General features: G+C 40.6%; 1 protein-coding gene and 1 long non-coding RNA gene across 3 annotated transcripts in view; one reads left to right on the top strand and one right to left on the bottom strand.

Annotated features, from left to right (window-relative positions):
* The window catches only part of rg (A kinase anchor protein rugose), a 62748-nt gene that overhangs the window by 37561 nt on the left and 5137 nt on the right, over positions 1-20050 (bottom strand). For both annotated transcript variants that reach the window (XM_086980947.1, XM_022791715.2), the window contains one exon: positions 676-780. In XM_086980947.1, coding sequence (XP_086837073.1) covers positions 676-780 — 105 coding nt within the window. The remainder of the gene's footprint in view (positions 1-675; positions 781-20050) is intronic.
* LOC147757829 (uncharacterized) lies at positions 18011-19850 on the top strand. The gene is made up of 2 exons (XR_015321839.1): positions 18011-18187; positions 19510-19850. It is a non-coding gene; the product is annotated as an uncharacterized LOC147757829 (long non-coding RNA).

Genomic DNA, 20050 nt, shown 5'->3' with positions numbered 1-20050 from the left:
TGCTATAAATGTGCGCTATCGAAAAAAACGGTGCTCTTAAGAGTAACATATAGTGAACTGATATATAATAAAAGATGTTTGTACGCCTGAGTAATGTAATTACATTATTATTTTAATGTCTAATGCGTTTATTGTACATCAACAATAAAGAGCTCTTTTTTTTGACCCGAGTTGAGTATAGATTTTTCATTCGTCATCTATGACAGAGATCAATATGTTTAATAAACATATAAACATATATAAACATAGACGGAAGCCGCTCATGAACTTATTTGAATACTATATGATTGCCCAAATAATTAAAAAAATGTTGTTACCAAAATTACAATTGTTTCAATGGAACTTAGAAAGGTAACCTTTCAGATGGAAGAGAAAAATATTTTTCCCAACAGAAGATAAGTAACAATTGCTACTGAAGGGATTCAGATTTGAGAAACAGAAGAATCTTGAAAATGTGGCGTGCGTATTGTCTCCTTATAGCAATAACTTAGAAATAATGAAATTTTGTTTCTTTAGGTTTTTTTTTCCCTGAATCAAAAACCTTGTTCTTTGAGCAAGAACTTTTCGTCCCATTTAATTTCATCTGAACTACAGTATGTAGTAAAAAATATCTATAGTAAACTGAGATAAAATATTATTTATATTAGAGAATATTTAGCGAATAAGGAATCTTACCTGTAGCTGAGTGGAACTGTGATCCAGAAGTTCTAGCATGTAGATAATATTGTTGGGATTATTAATGACAAAGTTCAATTCCATGTCAAACTCCCCACCCACGAGCTGAAAGACAGAACAACAGATACGTGCTTAATTATGCAATAACGGTAGCGTTACAAACGTTTTTCATCCCACCAAGAACCATAGAATAGAAGTCTTATCCTGTCAATACGAATAAATTTCGTTTAATCCAGAAGACCTGCCTCACTTGATCCCCATGTCTATAAATTAAATAGCCTAGAAATTACTCTGTTTCGCTATGTGCTTATAAAAAGCGTACTTCAAAGCATTTTCGTTCGGCAACGCTTCGCGAGCAGCATAAAGTGGTTACTATTATCACTAGTTTTACTTACATACTTCATTACCCTTGTATTATTATATATATTAGTATTATATATTGTAAGTATTTTATCTATGGGCATGTTCTTTCTCGTATCTAGCCGATCGGAGATGGACTGGAGTGGGTCGGATGGAATATTTCGTTATAGTTTGAAAAAAATAAAGAATCAGGAGTAAGGGTTACTATGTATTATACCAACTGCTTTCCTCCTACCAGTATTACAGGATCAGATAGGACACCGTGTTATGTCGTTTACCTTACGATAATGGGTTTGACCCTTAAACGACCTTGACGTACATTTCAGTTGATTTACCAACAGTCGTTAAATCAGGAACGCGTTAAGTTTCGCATGTCATTAACGCCATCGAAAAATTTGCTCTTCTAACATTCTATTACACTGTAAAAGGTTCTGTATAATGTCTCAGCAAAGTTTTCAAGATTTAAAGTCTAAGGAAACTTTTGAAAAAAAGAGATCAGAGTGAGCACATGTGCCCGATTTGTCAGTAAACGAGCTTTAGTGACGAAGGTCACATAAACTACCGCGAGGTATTGGCTAGAATAAACTAACATCGTTGCAATAGAGATGTTTACTCATGAGAAAAGTTACCACTCACATCAAGTACACATTTATTATATACACAAAGTACGCCGTGTGTTTGTACTTACTACGAGTGATATCGTATGTATGAAAACTTCAGAAAGGGTTGAAGTTTTTGAAGCCGAATTCACTAAGACCAAGCGAAGAGAATCTTCAAGGAGATGAGCATTTCCATCACGAGGACGCACGACACCCACCATCATAACTTCACATCATTCAAAGAATGTCTGGTGTAATGTTCGCGTCGCCATGAGGCTATTTTGTAGCTGGAACCTTCTATGTCGATTAAGTGACCCACGCTAACATACTCTTTCCCGTTTCTCCATGTTACGAGCCCATTACTCTAATTATAAGGGTGCATTTCTCTATACACCCTTTACCGGCTGTGTCGCTTATTTGTGACCGTGTACCTTTATGTTTATGACCTTCTACAATATGTTTCGTCGTAATTTACCTTGAGGACGCTCACCAGTGTCTACGCTGTCAAGGGAACTTCGCATCGCTGGCCGTCTTAAAGGCCTTTGGCTTTCTTCTCCTAAAATACTTCGTTGCCTTTTTTGGACAATCTCCCCAATCAGGATGTACATTTTAGTCTCTGTCCCCCGAACCCCTTTTCTCTTCTACAACTACTTCCATTTTTCTGTCTGGTCTTTTCGCCTTTCCTTTTCTTTCATTTCACGCCCTCATCTCCACTTCATCCCATCCAATTACTCCTCGCAGTAGCGTGCCACACTGTCAGAGACGCGCTGACCACGCGAGTCACATTTCATCTCTGCACATATATTCGTTCTTCGACAGCAGCGAAAAAGCGGAAAGGCAAAGGACCCTAGCAATTTACTCCATCCCCCCCCCCCCCCCCCCCGTGCCGTCGTCGTCACACGCCCGTAACTTGCCCTCGCTGCCTCTGCTGTCCCACAGGTGAACCAGAAGCAACGGCGTACTTTAGTAGGCGATCTTGCTGACCACCATTACAGTGGGCAGACGAATATACATTTGTCTCCATCTTTTCTTCCCTTTCACTCTTTCTAGTGGTTTTTAAATCTGCCGAAATCCTAACAGAACGCTGGACTTTAGAGCCTTCGTCTCTCTATGCCCACGATGCACTATGGCTGTTGTCGCAGTCACAGATGGCTGGGGACCACTGGCAGAGGGCGGCGGATTGAAGCGTCGCAAACGCGGTTTTCCGAGGAGATCACCTAACTGTAGCACGTAACCATGCTGCAAAACTTTACCATGCTAAAGCGCTAGTTCATCTGGCTATAGCGTAGCACATTGTAGCACCGGCAGTTGCCATGACGGTGATATGGACATTGAAATCCGATATGAAGGCGATGTTAGACCTGCCGTTGCGTCTTACAATTAGCACAGGAGCGGTAGCGTAAAAATGTATCTGACTTTTGTCTTTGCTTCATTGTTCTCCTTTTTTCTGCCTGCGTATTACTATAACATTTTATTGCGCTTATTTCTTGGATCAAGAAAAGCTCTTGTCTGCCGACTTATTTAGGCAACTGCGTCGACCTACACAGACGAGGTCATGTCAAATTGATTTTGTCTGTTTTCCTCCACTTTTCTCCTAAGTTTATTCTTATCGCGTTAAGGTTTAGTTTTATATAAAATAAATAAAAGATGGCGGCTGGCGGCGTTTTCCAACACTGAACTAACGGTTGGTTTGCACCTGCTTTCGAACCTTATTTTTCGTTGAGCCTCTCTGAATCTGGGGTAAATACGTGGCTACTGGATCGTCGCCACCGACTTTATACCATGTAGGGCATTCGTACAATTTAACGACGAACGGCGATTCTTGTCTATAGGAAGTCGACGAAAACTGAAGATATATAGACGCGGTTTCTATGGCCAAATGACGATTGCGTGTTAAACTACTACGAGAATTAGGAGCAGACTCACATAGATTCGAAAAAAATAAAGGCTATCAAATAAGTTCTCATAATGAGCTACTGACGGACGGCCAGCAGCGCGCAAGATTGGTCATCGATATAAAAACGAAAAAAAAAAAGAAAGAGTGTCAAGGTCCTAAAAGCCTGTCTTAAGACCACTTAGGATGTTGTCGATAGCAGAAATAAGCACGGCAAAAGCAGCAAGAAGAAAAAATAATTAAAGGATCGGATGGAACGAGCTTGAGAGGGATGAGACAGGAGAATACCAAGGGCTGAGAGAACTAACGCGATTATTCTATCCATGAATAATAGTGGAGAACAACTCTATTAATGTTAAAGCACAGGACACTATAAGACAAAAGGATGAAAATCAACGGAAAGGAACAACAAAAACAAAGCTGGGTGGTAATGTTGCTCTTTTCCGTACGACTGGTTGTCTATCGTTTGTTACTACTTCTACCTCACAACAACAGCAATAACAAAGAAAACGATGAGCGAAAGAGAGCGATTTTAGAAAGAAATAACACGTGACGAGCGTTTGGTCTGCCTACTGGAGATATGAGGAGAGACAATGTCGCGCTCGATAACCAAACGCGGTCCACGGTGCTACTCAACAATAAACGGCAGCACGAAAGAGGAGCACCTGATTTGATCTAGAGACATCGAACCAGGCCGAGTAGAAGGCTCCCTCATGCCTTCTTGTAACGAAGGCGTCTAACCAGAAAAAACGCATACTAAGGTAGTGTAGACACAGGTACTGAAAACGACGGGCGGAGCTCTAGAGAAAAACGAAGCTGAGTAAAATCGGTTATTTTTTTTTCCACACGACACCGAAATCGAGGCAGCAACAAAGCATATATGTCGTGACAATAGTAACAACAGCAGATATTAGGACAAAGATCGGACTGTCTTACATTGCAAACCTAGGCAAGGCATACAATGACCTGTTCGATTTTAATAGTGATAGTATCTTGTTAAGGAACGTCTGTTGACAAAATATAGAAGGAGCTGCCCGCATAAGAGTATCTACAAATGGTAGTAGCTCATATGGTAAAGATTCCGATTTTTATGTTTAAAGCAAACATATTTTGTACCGGCGACTTTTTTAGGAATAGTACAGGGTGGCTTATTAAAATTAAGGTAAAATTAATATCACTTTTCTATAGGAAGCACCTATTTAAACGAAAATTGATTTTGAATAGTTTTTTTGCATGCGTGAACGAGGACGTTCCTCGCAAACATATTTAACTGTGTAACTTCACAAGAAGAGTATGCCGACCTAACACTACCCTCTCGAGATCACGTTCTTTAAGATACGATCAAATATGAGCAGCAATTTAGCACTGCCCAGAATGGAAATATCGAATCAGCGGTTCTCTATTCGATCAACTTTTGCAGCAGTGGTAATGAATTTTTTATTAAAAAAACTGCGGACGGCCGGATGATGCATGCTTATAATTGACACATTTAGATAATAGCCCAGCGAATCTCAAGCTTTTTCATCTTCAGACTATGCTTGACTTTTCCTGTAATAGATTTGAGGTCCTCGTAGGTTATACGACATGCCTGTCTTTTTCAAAATAACCTTCGAATTCCAAACTGAGATAGCAGTATCACTAGGCATGGATTTTTGTATTTTTTTCGAGTTTGCTGTTGTTTATTAAGGATGTCTTATTGTGGATCCTCCGGACTATCAAATACCTCTACAACCGCATGTTGACTGTCATTAAAGTAAATTTCGGGTAATATAAGAAATTTAAAGCCTTGGCAGAGTCTCGTCCGGTATAGAGACATGGGACTATGGATTTTCTCTCATCTTTTAAAGGCGAACTTTTTACCTTGGGCATGACGAGTCTTAGGTTATGTTCTAAAAAGTACTGTTTTTTTATTCTAGGGTTAGAAATAGCGAATAAACGATTTCCCACTACGATAGGCAGCTTGCCAAAATGTGCCCAATTTTGACGAGACACTCTGTATTAAGATAATCTGCGTATCATATCGTAGTGTACACATATATAAAGCATGCTTTGAGCATCAATATTACCAAAAAACAGCTATCAGCACTGGACTATGCGGAAAAGACCAAACACGTTAGCCAAGTAGGATTCATTTTGATACCTATACTACGATAATTATTAATGTAAAAAAGCTCTCCTTATGTAGTGTAGAAGCCGCCGGAGAGGATAATGCCCCTGGCGTTCATTAAACGGAACTAAGCTTAGGGATTTAATAAGTTTCCGATGAAATCGATTTTCCTGATGATCCTCCTCCAAAGCACCCCCTGATCGTAGCCAACTGCCCCTTTTCCGCTCCTAGAGCGAAGCATGTAGGAAACTTCAGGGGCTTGGAGAGGCGGGACAAAATCGAAGGAATGAGTTCCGTTTCGCTCTCTCTATCAGGGAGTTCGCACGAGGAATGGTTCCGGAACCCGCGGCATCTGGGTCGCGTGCCCTCTACTTAGTAACCGTTGCTTTCACAACGAAATAAATATAAGATGGCCTAATTGTGGATGAATGAACATAATAGTTCAACAGATGTAGGGCAGACACAGGGGCTAACGAACGGAAGACACGGATAACAAAACGAATAAAGAAATTCGTAAATAAGCTCATTTTAAAATATGGATTTCTGGAGTTTTTTAATCGTCTATTTTGATGTATCATAATAGACTTATTTGCTAATCGAGGTCTTGGATAATCGCAAGAACGAGAGTTCTCTGAGATGACGAGCGACTGAGTTCTAGCTTATTGGTAGTTGGTAAATTGGGCCTCAAGAAGGACAATTGGTAAGGACAGTCGGGGCTAAGAAAGCCGAGCTACATTCAGGTCTCTAAAAAACAAGCCCACATAGCGCGTGACCAGCCTATATTTTTTTCCACAAATGACTTCCGGCTGCCCCTTCTATCACAGATCTTGGTATCGCTGTTTTAGCATTGTATCAAAATAGATCAAGATACCTGTGGTTCAATATGAACCAAAAGAATATGTTTACACTTAGACTCGAACCTAGACCACTTCTGTGTCGCTTCGGTTGTTCACTAAACTCATTACCGTTGCGCCATCGTGGGGGCAACTGCGAGAACTAATAGACTGAGACGAAGTTCAGGGAGTTGAGGCGTACCAAGAAAAACATGAAGGATGCAGTTTAGGACCACCGAAGAAAAGGTATGCGGAATTCAGGAAATGGGCCGTGGGCCTTCCAAGGTCTGAACCTATGATTTAATAACTATGGCCACCACCAAGATAATCATTTAGGAATGGCCACGGATTCGAAGAAGAAGCGGATCCGTATCGGTCGGTAGGGACAAAAGCCACCTTTTTGGGTTTCTGTTCTTGTGCATAAAGGATAACTTACAGTATAAAATTATTAATATCGTCTGATGTACCGGTAGACAGAAGGTATGATGAAAGGGTACGAAGTAAGTTCGGAACAAATAGCATTATGCCAATAACTCCGCAATGGGGATTCAAAAACAAGTTTTGTAGTAGTTAGCTAAGTTTCGATCGCTACAGTGAAATGTAAACTGATCTTTTTTTCTATTACTTCTATTCTGTAACGATGCACAAAGAACTTTCTTTACGTGTCTTAGATAAGGGTAACTTCGAAATAAACTTGATTATTGAAATTAGAGATTCGAGAAGCATGTTAATGAAACATTCCACAGTGCTCATACATGACTCCCTATAATTATGCTGGTAAGTCGTTAAATCAAGCTACGTAAATTGCCCGTACGCCCACAACATACGTGGCCAATTCGTAGAATAGCAGTTTTGCAGAGTACACTTGGAGAGTATTAAGAGACCATATACTTACTGCTATTTACAAAGAAGCGATTCGCTTCCAAAAGATATTTTATAGAAAACTGGACCATTCAATTTTCAAAAGAATAAGAATTTGTGGAGGCATTTTGCACCGAGTGCCGACATAGAGTAACCAACGATTGCGACAAATCGTAGCCCAGATGAAATCAAGCCGGCCCCACGCTAACGGCGTTGTGATTTTTACATACAAATCAACTAATGACTAGGACCTAGAAATCGCTACGCATAATATCTCAGATACTATTTCAGTTTATCGTATACCGTTTACTAAACTAAAAGTCTTTCGAGTCTTAGTTTCAATGCAATCACTAGGTATTGTTTCAGACATCAAGTATCGTCTAATGTTTCATTAACTTCTTCCTAAACAAGACTACATTCAATTTGTACGATTCGCGCCCGCTAAATTATCGAAATATTCATTTTGTTATATAACGAAGAGTTAGTTTTCAATATATTGTGACTTTGGATACTATCGTTGCCTTTGTAAATCTGTTTGACCCTTAAAGTTTCTAGAATGCTAGAATTTTGTAACGTTTATCGATCCTTGTCCAGCATCAGAATCAAAATCGTCGTTATCGCAAATAAGAGGAAGTATATCGTCACTTATCGATGACCTCGACGTTGAGGTAACCGCTTTGCGATCCATGGGCAAAAAAAAATATTGAACACCCGATAATTGGCATCCAATTAGCTGCTCCCATTCCGGACCTTCCCAACAGTTTACCGAGTCCGTTATAGCTAACACTACTGTATGTATCACACGTACAGCAGATGATAAATATTTCTACATAAAGAGCGCGTGCATGCAGCGGCAGTCGTGTAAGTATGAATTTGTCGAACGGCGTTGGTTAGATTAAGCATGCTCTATTCAAATACTCTATACCTAAAATCCAACGTTGTTGAGTTGAACATGAGCTACTTTCTGCGTATTCCCGCTAGTCGACGAATCTGGAGTAAATAGAATATACAGTTGATAATCGTATAACGGTAGTTTTACCGTATCAGCATAAAGAAAAAAGAACGGACACACTGCTATTAAATGTGATACCGAAAAATACGCCAACATGTAGAAACCATTCCTACAAAATGTCATCGCTTTCATTTATCACTGTGCTAACGTCAAGCCGATTGCTGCATTTCTGTTGAAATTGACGCCGTTGCAAGTCGTGCCACGCCACGACTACTTGCCTAGCATTCAACCAGCACACGTCTGATCCATGTTATGGGACTTATCACTAGGCTTGTTCCCTCGAGACGGGGGATGGGGAAGACGAAGAAGATGAAATCCTAAATGGAAAAACACACAAAAAATAGATGAAGTACAGGAAAAAGTGCACGAAAATGCTGCTGGGATAGTGTACTTAGTACAGAAGGTACGAAACCGAGGAACCGCACATTAGCGTATCGTGACGAACAGTGGAGAGGTTGCGGACAAAATAAACAAACAAGGACGTATTTCGCCTTTTTTCGTCTGCTACAGCATCGTTAAATGGCAATGTTGTATAGTGCTATATGACATAGTGGGGAGAATCCGAGACTTCTGCCGAATCGTTTAGCTGAGAATTTCAGTTATACGAAGTGGATTCTAAAGGGTTATGGTGCAAGAGCTACGTCATCAACACCACATCCCATATTATTTGGCTGCTCAGCTCATGTTAGCATGCTGTAGGCAAGAACTGCAACAAAACTCATTTCACAGGTGTATAAACATTGTAGACGCAGTTAAGATGTCACCGTCAGTTAGCAGAGGGTGAACTTGGAGTGGTCAATTGCTAAATGCTGGCCAAATAAATACCATTGATATTACATCATGGTAGTTTGCGTTCCACGAAGGATCAACGAACTCGTTTCAGTGTGACATGTCAACACAATAGTTAATACAAAATTTATGAAAATCTTAATTAAATTTTTTAAAAAAAGCTTAATGAAATTTTTCAATGGCAAAACTAGATTTAACCAGTAATTTCACACTTCCGATTATGTTCATTCTACAGCGCGATAGGTTACGAAAATTAACTGACCTGCTAGACAAGCTTAGAGGCCAAAGTAATTTTCTCAAAGAGAGCGCGTGATCTTAATAATGTTTCCGGTGAAACAAATACCGTTGTTTAAATTATCAGAAAATATTCGCTATCATGTTAGTGATTCTGACCTGCTTATGTATTTGTAAAAAATTTAAAGTGCATCTAACCAGCTCTAAGGAAAAGATTGTTCATTTGCGGAGACAAGCTTTCTTGCTGCAGCTTAACTCAAAGATCGCACTTTCAGTACGAAATCAATCGTTCATAGCGTAATATGTACTACCAGCAAACAAACATTGATCTCGATTTCAATACCAACTATTTTGATCTTTACTCTTGTTAGCCCAACCGCATTCGCGTCGTGCTTGATCGATCGACGGCTGAATCGATAGCATATATGGGAATCCTTCGGACGGTAATATATACGCAGCATCGCCGTAGAGCAAACTGTTTGTATATTCCTTTTGGATAGTGAAGCAACTAAGCTGTATCCCAAATTGAAGCAAATTGATCCCAAAAAATTGGTAGACAAGCATACCGATGCCTTGAGTTTACGCCACTCTAATGAAAACACCATATAAAGGACCATGTTATGATACACAGTGCCCCTTAATACAGTTTATCGTCCCTCCCAACAGCTTAGATGGCCGCAAGTAGCGCCTATTTCACGCTACAGTTTAATTACTCTAGCTCTATAATCCCGTCAGCCTTTTTGTTTCGATTTTTGCCCTAATTCTAATTATTTGCTCTAGTAACAATTAATTCACCCCTGCGAGTATGTACACCCCCCTGTTCCGTTGCGCTGCTGCCACTACTACTACTACTGCTAGATGTAATTGTTGTAGCTGTTATTGTTGACTAGATGGGCGAGGGGTGCAAATTTAAGGACGATCACTGGTAAAGACGTGGTGGCAAGTAAATAACGCGGTTGCTTTTTGTGCCATAATCTCTAATGCGTTCCGGTGTTCCAGGCTTGCGTCTGAGCCGTATCGAGCCGAACGGAGCCCGAGTCCAAACCCGATCCTATGGTCTGAGCTCTTGAACCTGCAGGTAGAACCGTGAAATGAGCGCGGTTTACCGCTACTGCAGTTAGTGGTGGCTTTGTACCCACAGCAAGGATCATCCCCTTTTAAAGGGGGTTCTGAGAAGAGAGGCAAAATGTCCTAAGATGAAAGCCTGTAAGGCCCGTGGGCTACAAAACCAATCTGCCCGCCCTGTCCCTCACGAATCTCCAGTCAAAAGACGATAGAAGTTTTTTTTCTATGAAGAGTGAAAAACGAAAGAACGACTTTGTTACTGGAGGTACTACTATCGGCTACGTCGTATGAGTCTCAGCGGTTTAATCGGTCTCCTGTTTACCTTCTTTCTCACCTCTTTTATGCGACAGCCTGGCGCGCGTGTTAGCTGGCTGCTCATTCGATGTAACGCGGCGGTGCTACTGGCACGAGTTCCCGAAGCAACTACCGACGGCAGCGACAGGAAACAGCGACCTAAGTGGTTAGCCTTGCTACCTTTGCGTGGCTCACGCAGTCCACTCATACCGTTGTTGGTACTGTTTGTTAGTGCTCCGTAAGAATTGGACTCCTGCTGGTCTGGACCATTCAGCCAGCCTTTCTATTTAGTCAGGCTCTCGGTCGTGGTCTCTCAGCATCATTCGTCTAGAGAGTTTCCCAGCTTCAGCCTCTCTGCCGACATTGCTGTACCTTTTCATACAAGCGTTTCTTTGCAGAACTCTGTACATGTGCCTTAAGAACCGAATATACGGAGGAACGAGGAACTAACGCGCTGGTACGAACATACACACGCATACGGAGATGAAAGGAGTCGGCGAACCCTAAATATCCCACGAATCCAGTCGACCAACACGACACAAAACCATTATCCTTTTCGTCATTACAGGCAAAAACATCTTCGTGAGACCGTTTTACATTTTCCAAGAAGTGACGGCAGGTAGATTTGAGCCACTTTTTAAACGTAAAAGACTGTTTATTCAACTAAAATTCCTCTTTTATCGAATGGGATCTAGTGAATAGTTAAAACGTGAGAGGCTAACGACGGCCTCCAAATCGCAACGAAACCTCGTATCTAACATACAACAGCAAATAGACAGAAATGACGTCAGAGATGATTGACGCACCAAGTTAGTCCTAACAATTTCGACAGTTGAAAACCAGAATGAGGCACATACATTTTCATCTAATTAATAACCTGCTTGTGTGTCATAGCTTATATCTCAGCTTATCTTGTGTTCTCCCAGCTTTTGTCAAATCGAACAGCGTCCCATTTACACGCTTAGGTTCACGCACTGGGCCTATTCTCACAGTTAAAGTCTACTAGGGCAAACAGAGTATTTGTTTTTACTGTCGGTACTGTGATTGCTTGTTTGTTGTTATTATTGGTGTCGTTGTTGTCGTTCTCATTGATGTTGTCTATTGTTGCTGTTTATTGTTGTCTTATATAGTGCTTCTATGTATAAAGTGCTTATATAGAAATTCTATGTACGTTTTCTACAAATATGTAAGTTAGTTGTAAGTGAGCTGCGAAGTTTGCGAAGTTCACTATTTCAATTTCACTTCAGCACTAAAGCATCTGATATTTCGAGATCTATGTAAAGCCAATTGTTGTTGCTAGGCTTGTTCGCGAAAGGTTGCGACATTTACTTCGTGAGATCTTATTATTTTTAACAAATAGTTTACATTTCATAACTAAATTTCATTCATGATTTTGACAGTCGCTAAGCTTGGACGTTTGAATAACTTACGTTGCGCCGAAAGTCAGATGTAGTCTTAGTAAATCTCAAGAAAATCGGTTTTGTACGCTGATCTATAAAAAAACAATAATTTATAAATAGATAAGGAGTGAACAAAATCAAATCTATTTCAGTCCGAAAGGAGTTTACGAATTTCACGAGACGAAATTGTGTAAATATGCGTTACGGATTTTACGTTTGGCATTGCCTTAGGTGTGCATTGCGTCAAATAGCTTGCCAGTTCTAGTAAGTCGGATTTCGAACCTAAAGCATCAGATGTCTTTGAGTAGGCAAACATGTTATTTTTACGTAGAACGGGTTTCACATAGGATGAAATCGCCTAGCATTATTATTTAGGGTAAGTAATTTTTAGCGCGTCCCAAAGCCTACTAAACAAATACTGGCGGGTGTTTAGCGCTACTTATGGGCATTTACAAACAAAATTCTCCGAGGCTTTACCCACTGTATACTGCATAAAACAAAAAGTACGACATTTCAATATGGGTCCAAACTTCGTCACGTGGGAGAAGCTTGCCTGACTCAAAATTGACGAACCTTATAATTTATAGTGTGCGCCCAGAGAGCATGTTAGAGCGGACAACAGAATACAGTCGTTATGCAAATCGGGTTAATGTATAGTAATTCAACCAAATGAGAATACCGTCCTCAAGCATTAGAAGGGATTCTGCTCGATGTTCTACTCATTTGTGGCTAAGGCATCGATTGCTCACGATGATAAAAGCGACCATCTTATAGTGGTCCATCAGGGCTTCAGCTGAGTGCGATGAGCTCTGATTCGTGAATTAAAACATAACTACATCGACTAATGTATGATCGTATTGAGCGATTATGCTCATAGAGTGACCAGCATTAAGGGAAATCGTATCTACCCTCAAGAGCCCGACTGTCAAACAGCATCAGGACTCTAGCAACGAAAACATCGATGTTTACTTGGTCAAACAATAGCAGCTGTAGCAGGAAATATAGAAATTTTCTTGCAAAAACTAAAACCTTTTAAAAAAGCCACAATTGCAATTTCGCCAAACTTCAACCAATGCAAGGTGAAAACAATTGTATTTGATTCAAGTGGGGAAGCGTTTTGGCAAATTTATGATGGATCATAAAACAGATCTCGATTTCGAGGTCACGCGATCGGTTCATGTGAATGCGACGGCTGGCAGCAGGAGTGGCAAGGAAGTACTCTATCAATAACAACATATGGCCCCCTGTAGAAGCTTACAAAAGATAGACGCGACAAAAATCATTCCAAAAGTGGCACCTTGTACAGATGCTTACATAGTCCTAAATCACAGTCTGTAGAAAAACGTGTATTAAATGCACTTCCATGCCTTCGCTTAACGTTTTATATATATAACCGCTAATTCTAACGAGTGTACCCTGTTCGTTTGTTTCTCGCCAAGTGAACGTAAATACCCCTAAATCTCACGCGCTCATTCTGGTTAAATCAAAACTTCGCACCCGATAATGGTTATGTGAGCGAACAGGAATTCTCATTAGGGACATGTACTCTTCCAACATGCCCACCTTATTTTGCTGGTTTGTAATACTTCCGTATCTGATTGCTTTACCCAATTCGATGATAAAATAATATGAAATATGTTGTACTCTTTTCGTAATTACTATAGACAACGAAGCACAAATACTACAGCACCACAGAAAGCCCTGCGGCAGTAAGTCCTTGTCTACCCACAACTATAACAGTGCAGCATCTGCTTTATGCCAACTGCACATCTCATGGATATGATAAACTTAAAGTAATAAAGTTACAATCGGAGATAAATAGACGATTTCTTAATATATACACATGTCCAAAATCTCGCTACATACACGCAGTTCGTACATACATACAGAGGCCGATGGCACACATGGACGGAAAACCGAGATATTTCAATCTCGATTTAGGCACAGCCAGTGTAGCAATCAGTTGTGGGCGTTAACGTGTATATATATATATATATATATAAATATATATATATATATATATATATATATATGAATAATAAATTAGAGGAAGTGAAACATGTACGTTCTGATATGCAAATGAATGGTCGAAATCACGGCAGCGTGTACGGCATTTCCGTCTAGACAAGTGGAACTATCGAATAAATTCCCTTGGTAAGGCGCCGAAGCTCCATTAGATTGTCGAATTGGGTTACTGTCTAACAATTCGTTGCTTTGTTCCTCGATGTATGTAGGTTTCTATCTTTATATCGTCATCAAAAACAAGGACACAATACAGTAGTGAGTGATTATGTACAGTATACTCACATTTCATAATCATAAGCAGCACCGGTTTTTAAACTGATGAACGCTTAATGGACTGTATAGCTCTATACCAAAGTTAGTCTTAGCAGTTTCTGAGCGGTGTCCTACCGCGAACTGCGACAATTCCAAAGGGTCCATGTTGTTAAACCATTAAGTTATGTTGGACATCACAACATCCAGCTAGCTCATGGCTCAATGTTTAGCCTACGTGAAAAAGGTGACCACAGACGACTGACTTTTGTTTTGCCTAAGTGACCCACAGAATGAAATCTAGGAGCATGACGCTTATGACAGTCAGCATATTAGTTTCCTATGCAAATCTTTAACGATAGCACTATTTTAATCAAGAGGTTTATACATGTACAACTTTGGGATTTACTTAGACGAAACCGCTAACTAATGAGCACTATATAATAATAATAATATGAGCTCTCAAAGTAGCAACGTTCGTCTTTAAGTATTCCAATGTTGTCATTATTATTTCAATGTGTCTGATAATAATATTGATTGCTCTTGATAAGCCTGAACAGAATTTTCGATTGTAGTCGGTCAAAAATCGTTCTAGCACAAAACGGGACAGCTTCCAATGTTCCAGAGTTCCGTTGCGTTTCATAAAAATGCTCGGTTTGATTTCGGAGATAAGCCCGCAATACAATCTTATTGATTTTGCGAAACAAGATAGAACTAAACCACGCATCTCACCCACAGAAGTTCCTAGGAAAAACGATTGACTTCATTATTAGATAAATTCGTTTAGCCCACACATCCGGCGACCATTGGCTGGGTTCATCTATTCAAAGAAAAGGACTATCGCTTGCATCTAATTCTGTTGGAAAGGTTACTTCGACTCTAGTGGCTACAGTGCCCTTACAACCTTATATTCGTTTCAATATACCCAAGAAAATACGAATAAACCTTTAGGTCATGGCCGATCGAGCAAATAAAGTTACGTTCCGGTGTTAATTGCTATGTACATTAAAACCATAAGTTTATTATAGATCAATACAAAATCAATAAAAGCAATTCGTAAACCGTACCATTTCTTATGCGAAACATTTAGGTGACCTGTATTCTAACAATGCACAACAGAATTTTATCACTTCCGCTCTTTGTGTAAATTGACTCTGCTTGTATGCCTGTGCCTGCGCGCGTATGTTTGTCGGCTGCCAAATGCTACTCCGATTGATGTTGTCACGACAATTTTAGCTGGCTTGCTAGGACGCGTCGATATACGAGAAAACTTTTTCAACCAACGGGATACAGGCACGTCTGCGCCGATCAGTGCTTTGGCCTCGGAGTTCATTGAAGTATCTTAACCAGACGCCGACGGCAATGATAGTAACAATGATTATAATTATTAATATTTGTGTCAAGATCGTGCTATTCACAAAAACCAACTAATTGCCACCCAACACAAACCAGTTTTTCCGTCAGTGGCCACCATTATATTAATACTAATAGCAATGAATAGTATAAACGATTGAACTAAAAAGAAATTTCACTCTCTCCGGCTCGTCGTCCTCAACCAACTTCACAGGCTGAGCGCCACTGAAGAAACCGCGGGAACGCATAGCAGGATACATCCCTACTGAAGCAGATGGTGCTGCCACTACGGATTAAACTATTAATAGATACCCAACTACGAATATAGGATGCCAGTTTTAATAGCGTTTGGTGAACACACAGAGCGAACAGAGCCGGTAAGCTATCCACCAGCGAGTGGGAGCGTCCGTCGCTGTGGCTATTCCTGTCGATCCCGTTGAGTTGAGTGTCACCGCCAACATCGACGTCATGGCCCCTCTCGCGTCACCCTATATATATATGCGGTGACGCGACTATATATATATATAGTCACAGTATTCAGAACTCTCACGAGCGGTCATAAGCCCCAATAACGTGACTACCTCGCCTCAACTGTTAAATGCACAACATGACTGAGTTTGTAAACTGTTGTCAAGTACGTGCACATTCAGCTTACGCGCCGCGGAGGCTATACCGCTACTGTGGTTTTGGCCAGAAACAAATCTCTTTGCATCTATATATTGTTGAGACAGATAACTGGCGCGTGACACTAGTCGTAATCTTCGTAGCTGAGCTGAAGCAATATCGATGGCCTGCCCTATAGACCAAATAACACTATGTTCGTTAGTTGCGCCTACGTCGTTTATGGCAGTGATACAGATTATGTGGCAGCCAAGGGCACTTGTTCTCTAAAACAATTAATGTTATTACTATTATTAATACAGATATAATAAATATTTGAGCAGAACTGGGTTTAGTCATTTTGTTCGCCCTCTAACGAGCGCTACCGGTGGCCTATGGGTGATGCAGCACACGTTGAAGTACAGATGTCAACCACAACGCCTACGTTTTTTACGCTCTTTTCTGCTGCCTTTCGCCTCTTGTAACCGCTTTGTATTAGATCAACCAGAGCGCAAGTCACCAACGAAGGCTCTGTATAGGACATAGGTATGACGCCGCGGCTGTCAAGGCGAACTGTCTGCTTGACCGGCATAATAACTGTCTAGATGCCGTTCTCCATTTCGCTAACGACGAGGGCGACATAGCAACGCGCTGCGCTTTCATGCCAAACCTGTTTGACCAGGCAATAGAGAAATAGAGGAAGTACTGCGTAGAGGAGGCGTTGAAAAGTAGGTAGGGCGCTGGTCGCAGGTTGTAACTGGTGGAGCTGAGTTTATGGCGTTTAGAGTAAACCCCCGCTATTAGCAGTAAATGCTCAGATTTCACGGAGGATAATTGTTTTTTTTTTTGTTAATTTGTTAAAGTTGGCTTTTCGTTCACACGCTCGTAGATATGAAGACGAAGAGATGGGCGAATCACAATGAATAGTAAAAAATGCAATGTATGTCACTGAGATTAGTAGAGTGCTCCACAGGGCCGAGCCGTAACGGAACTCAGTGTGTCGGTCTAAGTTGGTATGATCAAACAGATGGAATAGAAAGTGAGGACTTCCGATTATCTACGGTACAAATTTTTCCGTTTGAATTTTAGGAGTTCAGTTACATAAAGAAATAATGAATGGCTATATGGTTAACGGCAGCCGGTCATGGCTTTTTGTGCCTCCAGAATTGGTTTGCACCAATAATGCCTTCAGTTGCTCCCGTGAATATGAGTAACGTTGATTCGGTACTGGTATTGACTTAATTTATAATATAATAGCAAACATTAAAAAGCTTTAAAAGGTTTTGACGATCAGGGTACTGTGAAGCCAACACCTCGAGAGTACCCCCGCACTCGTACTGAAACTGCTCTATGAAATACATATTTCACGTGTTTTTGATATCGTATTATATATTCGTGGCATATTGCATCCACTTTTTTTAGTCGTAATTTTAGTTTCATCATTATCGCACGGTTGACCTAACTTCCTTGTGCCTCCTAACAAGCTGTGATAGCACCTCTACTACGATTGAACCATTCCCAAATCTAAACACCATCCCGTACTGATCCAGAAATTATATTTGTGGCACCCCGTTAAACAGTCATTTGAGGACACGGATAAATCTCTGTTCCTTTCCCCTAAGAACAGCATCGACCGTCGTTGCCGCTCGGTCTCCGGCACGACTGCAATCACCAACCCGTTATCGGCGCCATCATAATTTCCTTGGCAACACCGAATAAGCGTTAAGGATGTTTCCAATACTGCCGCTGTTGCTTATTCCACTAAGACCCACTGTTGGTGGTAACAAGAAATACGAACGTAAGGCGAACTAATCGAGCTGGCCGGGCCAGAGTAAATGTAAGCCACAATTGTCTGTACTATCCGATGATAGCCATTTGTTTTTCAGTTATGCGCGACGGCGACGCAGCGCCAAATTCTACATTCCGTCTCGTTTTAAACTGGTCAACGAATCAGTCAGTTGCCCATGGTAGAAATATTTATCCGCTTCTATCTGCTAACGATTAGCTGCAAACACAGGAAGACCTGTGAAGACGCGCCGGCACAAGCAGTGACAGCCGATGTCAGTTCGGTCGGCAACGTGCGACCAATCGGCGCTTGACGACACTGGGCTCAAATATTAATGCCGCCAAGTGTAGGGACTATAGCAAAGATCTCACAAGGGGCCTGCGATTGACGGATGGATAGAATGGTCCTGTTTAAGCAACTTTGCTTCAGCCAGAACAGTGAAAAGTGGATGTCCTGTTTATGTATAAAACAACACCAACGCCACAGGCAACGATGCAGAACTTCGCTGATGAATCATGGCTTGAGTATCAGTCAGTAGAATATTGTAAAACTATCGTCGACGTTACGTAAAACATACATCTTGAAAGCCGATGTTTTTTTCATGTTGCTATTGGTGTCTAGGTTGCATTATTGTTAGTAATTTGTGTTTAATAGAATCTAAGTGACTGTCTAATTATTAGCTTGAACTATAATAGATAGACCATTACTGAATAGTTGAATTTTTAATTGATTAGTTAAAGTGGCATACTTGTACGGTAACCCCAAAAATGATAATGGGCCTACTCGAGAATCTGCCTTGTAACGTTTAAGGTATGACGATAGTATCTTATGTAACATCCACCGCCAAACTAAATAGAGCCATAGGTTTCTACGACAAAAATAGCAACACAACGACATCCGGTTGCCATAATGTATTCGTATATTTCAATCGTTTCCGATGTATTCATTTCGCTTACGCCAGGCCTTGCTCAAGTCACAAGGTTATAGCCATTCTCAGTTGAAAGTAGCATGACCTGCTATCTTTGTACTTTGTAGTTTTATCAAGTTTCCGCGATTCACCACCAGTTTGTCTTTGCGAAATGCTAGACATGAAACCTGACCAAACCCTGTCCTTGTAATTATAGCTTGACTGCACTCGGGGCCGAACCTTTGTTGATAATACATAGCACATAGGAATTCTAATTTAATATTGTCTATCTAATCTAGTCATTATATATGTCGATATGGCTTACATATCACGTAAACGAGATCAACGATATAACGAGAAAACGTCTCGAATAATTAGTATTAAGAGAAGTAACCCACGGTTATACCACTAAAGCAAGAACTAACTGTACGGCTCTGTTTGGACATGGCTGATTGAATTGTTGAAGGAGTCAACGTCACAACACAAAACGCCGGCAGGCAGCCTCAACGGAGCTGGGCACCCAAACCCGCTAGATCCCCGGCGTGACAAACGTATTTACGATCATCCTAAAACGTCAAAGATTCGATGTTTTACTGTGATACTATGTGTTGATCTGTAGGCAAGCTGATGATAGTAAATCTGTCCTCCTATTTGAAACATGAATGATATACTTGTCATAAAGTAGTGGGTAAAGCTGGCCCGATTCGTTAGGCTAGTCGTCAGTCATATGATGCGCTTAGCGACACGTCAGTGAATAGAGGACGACGCTTATGTTAAGAAATGAATAAATTGAACTCATTGATACGACGTCATCACTTTTTCTTTATACAAATAGTATAAAATGAAATACCTATATATAAAAAAGCTCAATGCCCTCCCCAGCTCTCAGAATACGTTTACTGTTGGACTGAATAAATCATTATAACATATACTGCTTAATGTCAAAAGGTATATGTGCGTCATAGCTTTGTAACTACTCTCAGTAGCTCTGTTTTACTGAACCACAG

This window comes from Varroa destructor, unplaced genomic scaffold (assembly GCF_002443255.2).
Source record: "Varroa destructor unplaced genomic scaffold, Vdes_3.0 BEIS01000002.1, whole genome shotgun sequence".
Classification (NCBI taxonomy): Eukaryota; Metazoa; Arthropoda; class Arachnida; order Mesostigmata; family Varroidae; genus Varroa; species Varroa destructor.
Note: the sequence above shows the minus strand (reverse complement) of the source record. Positions and strands in the feature narration are given on the sequence as shown.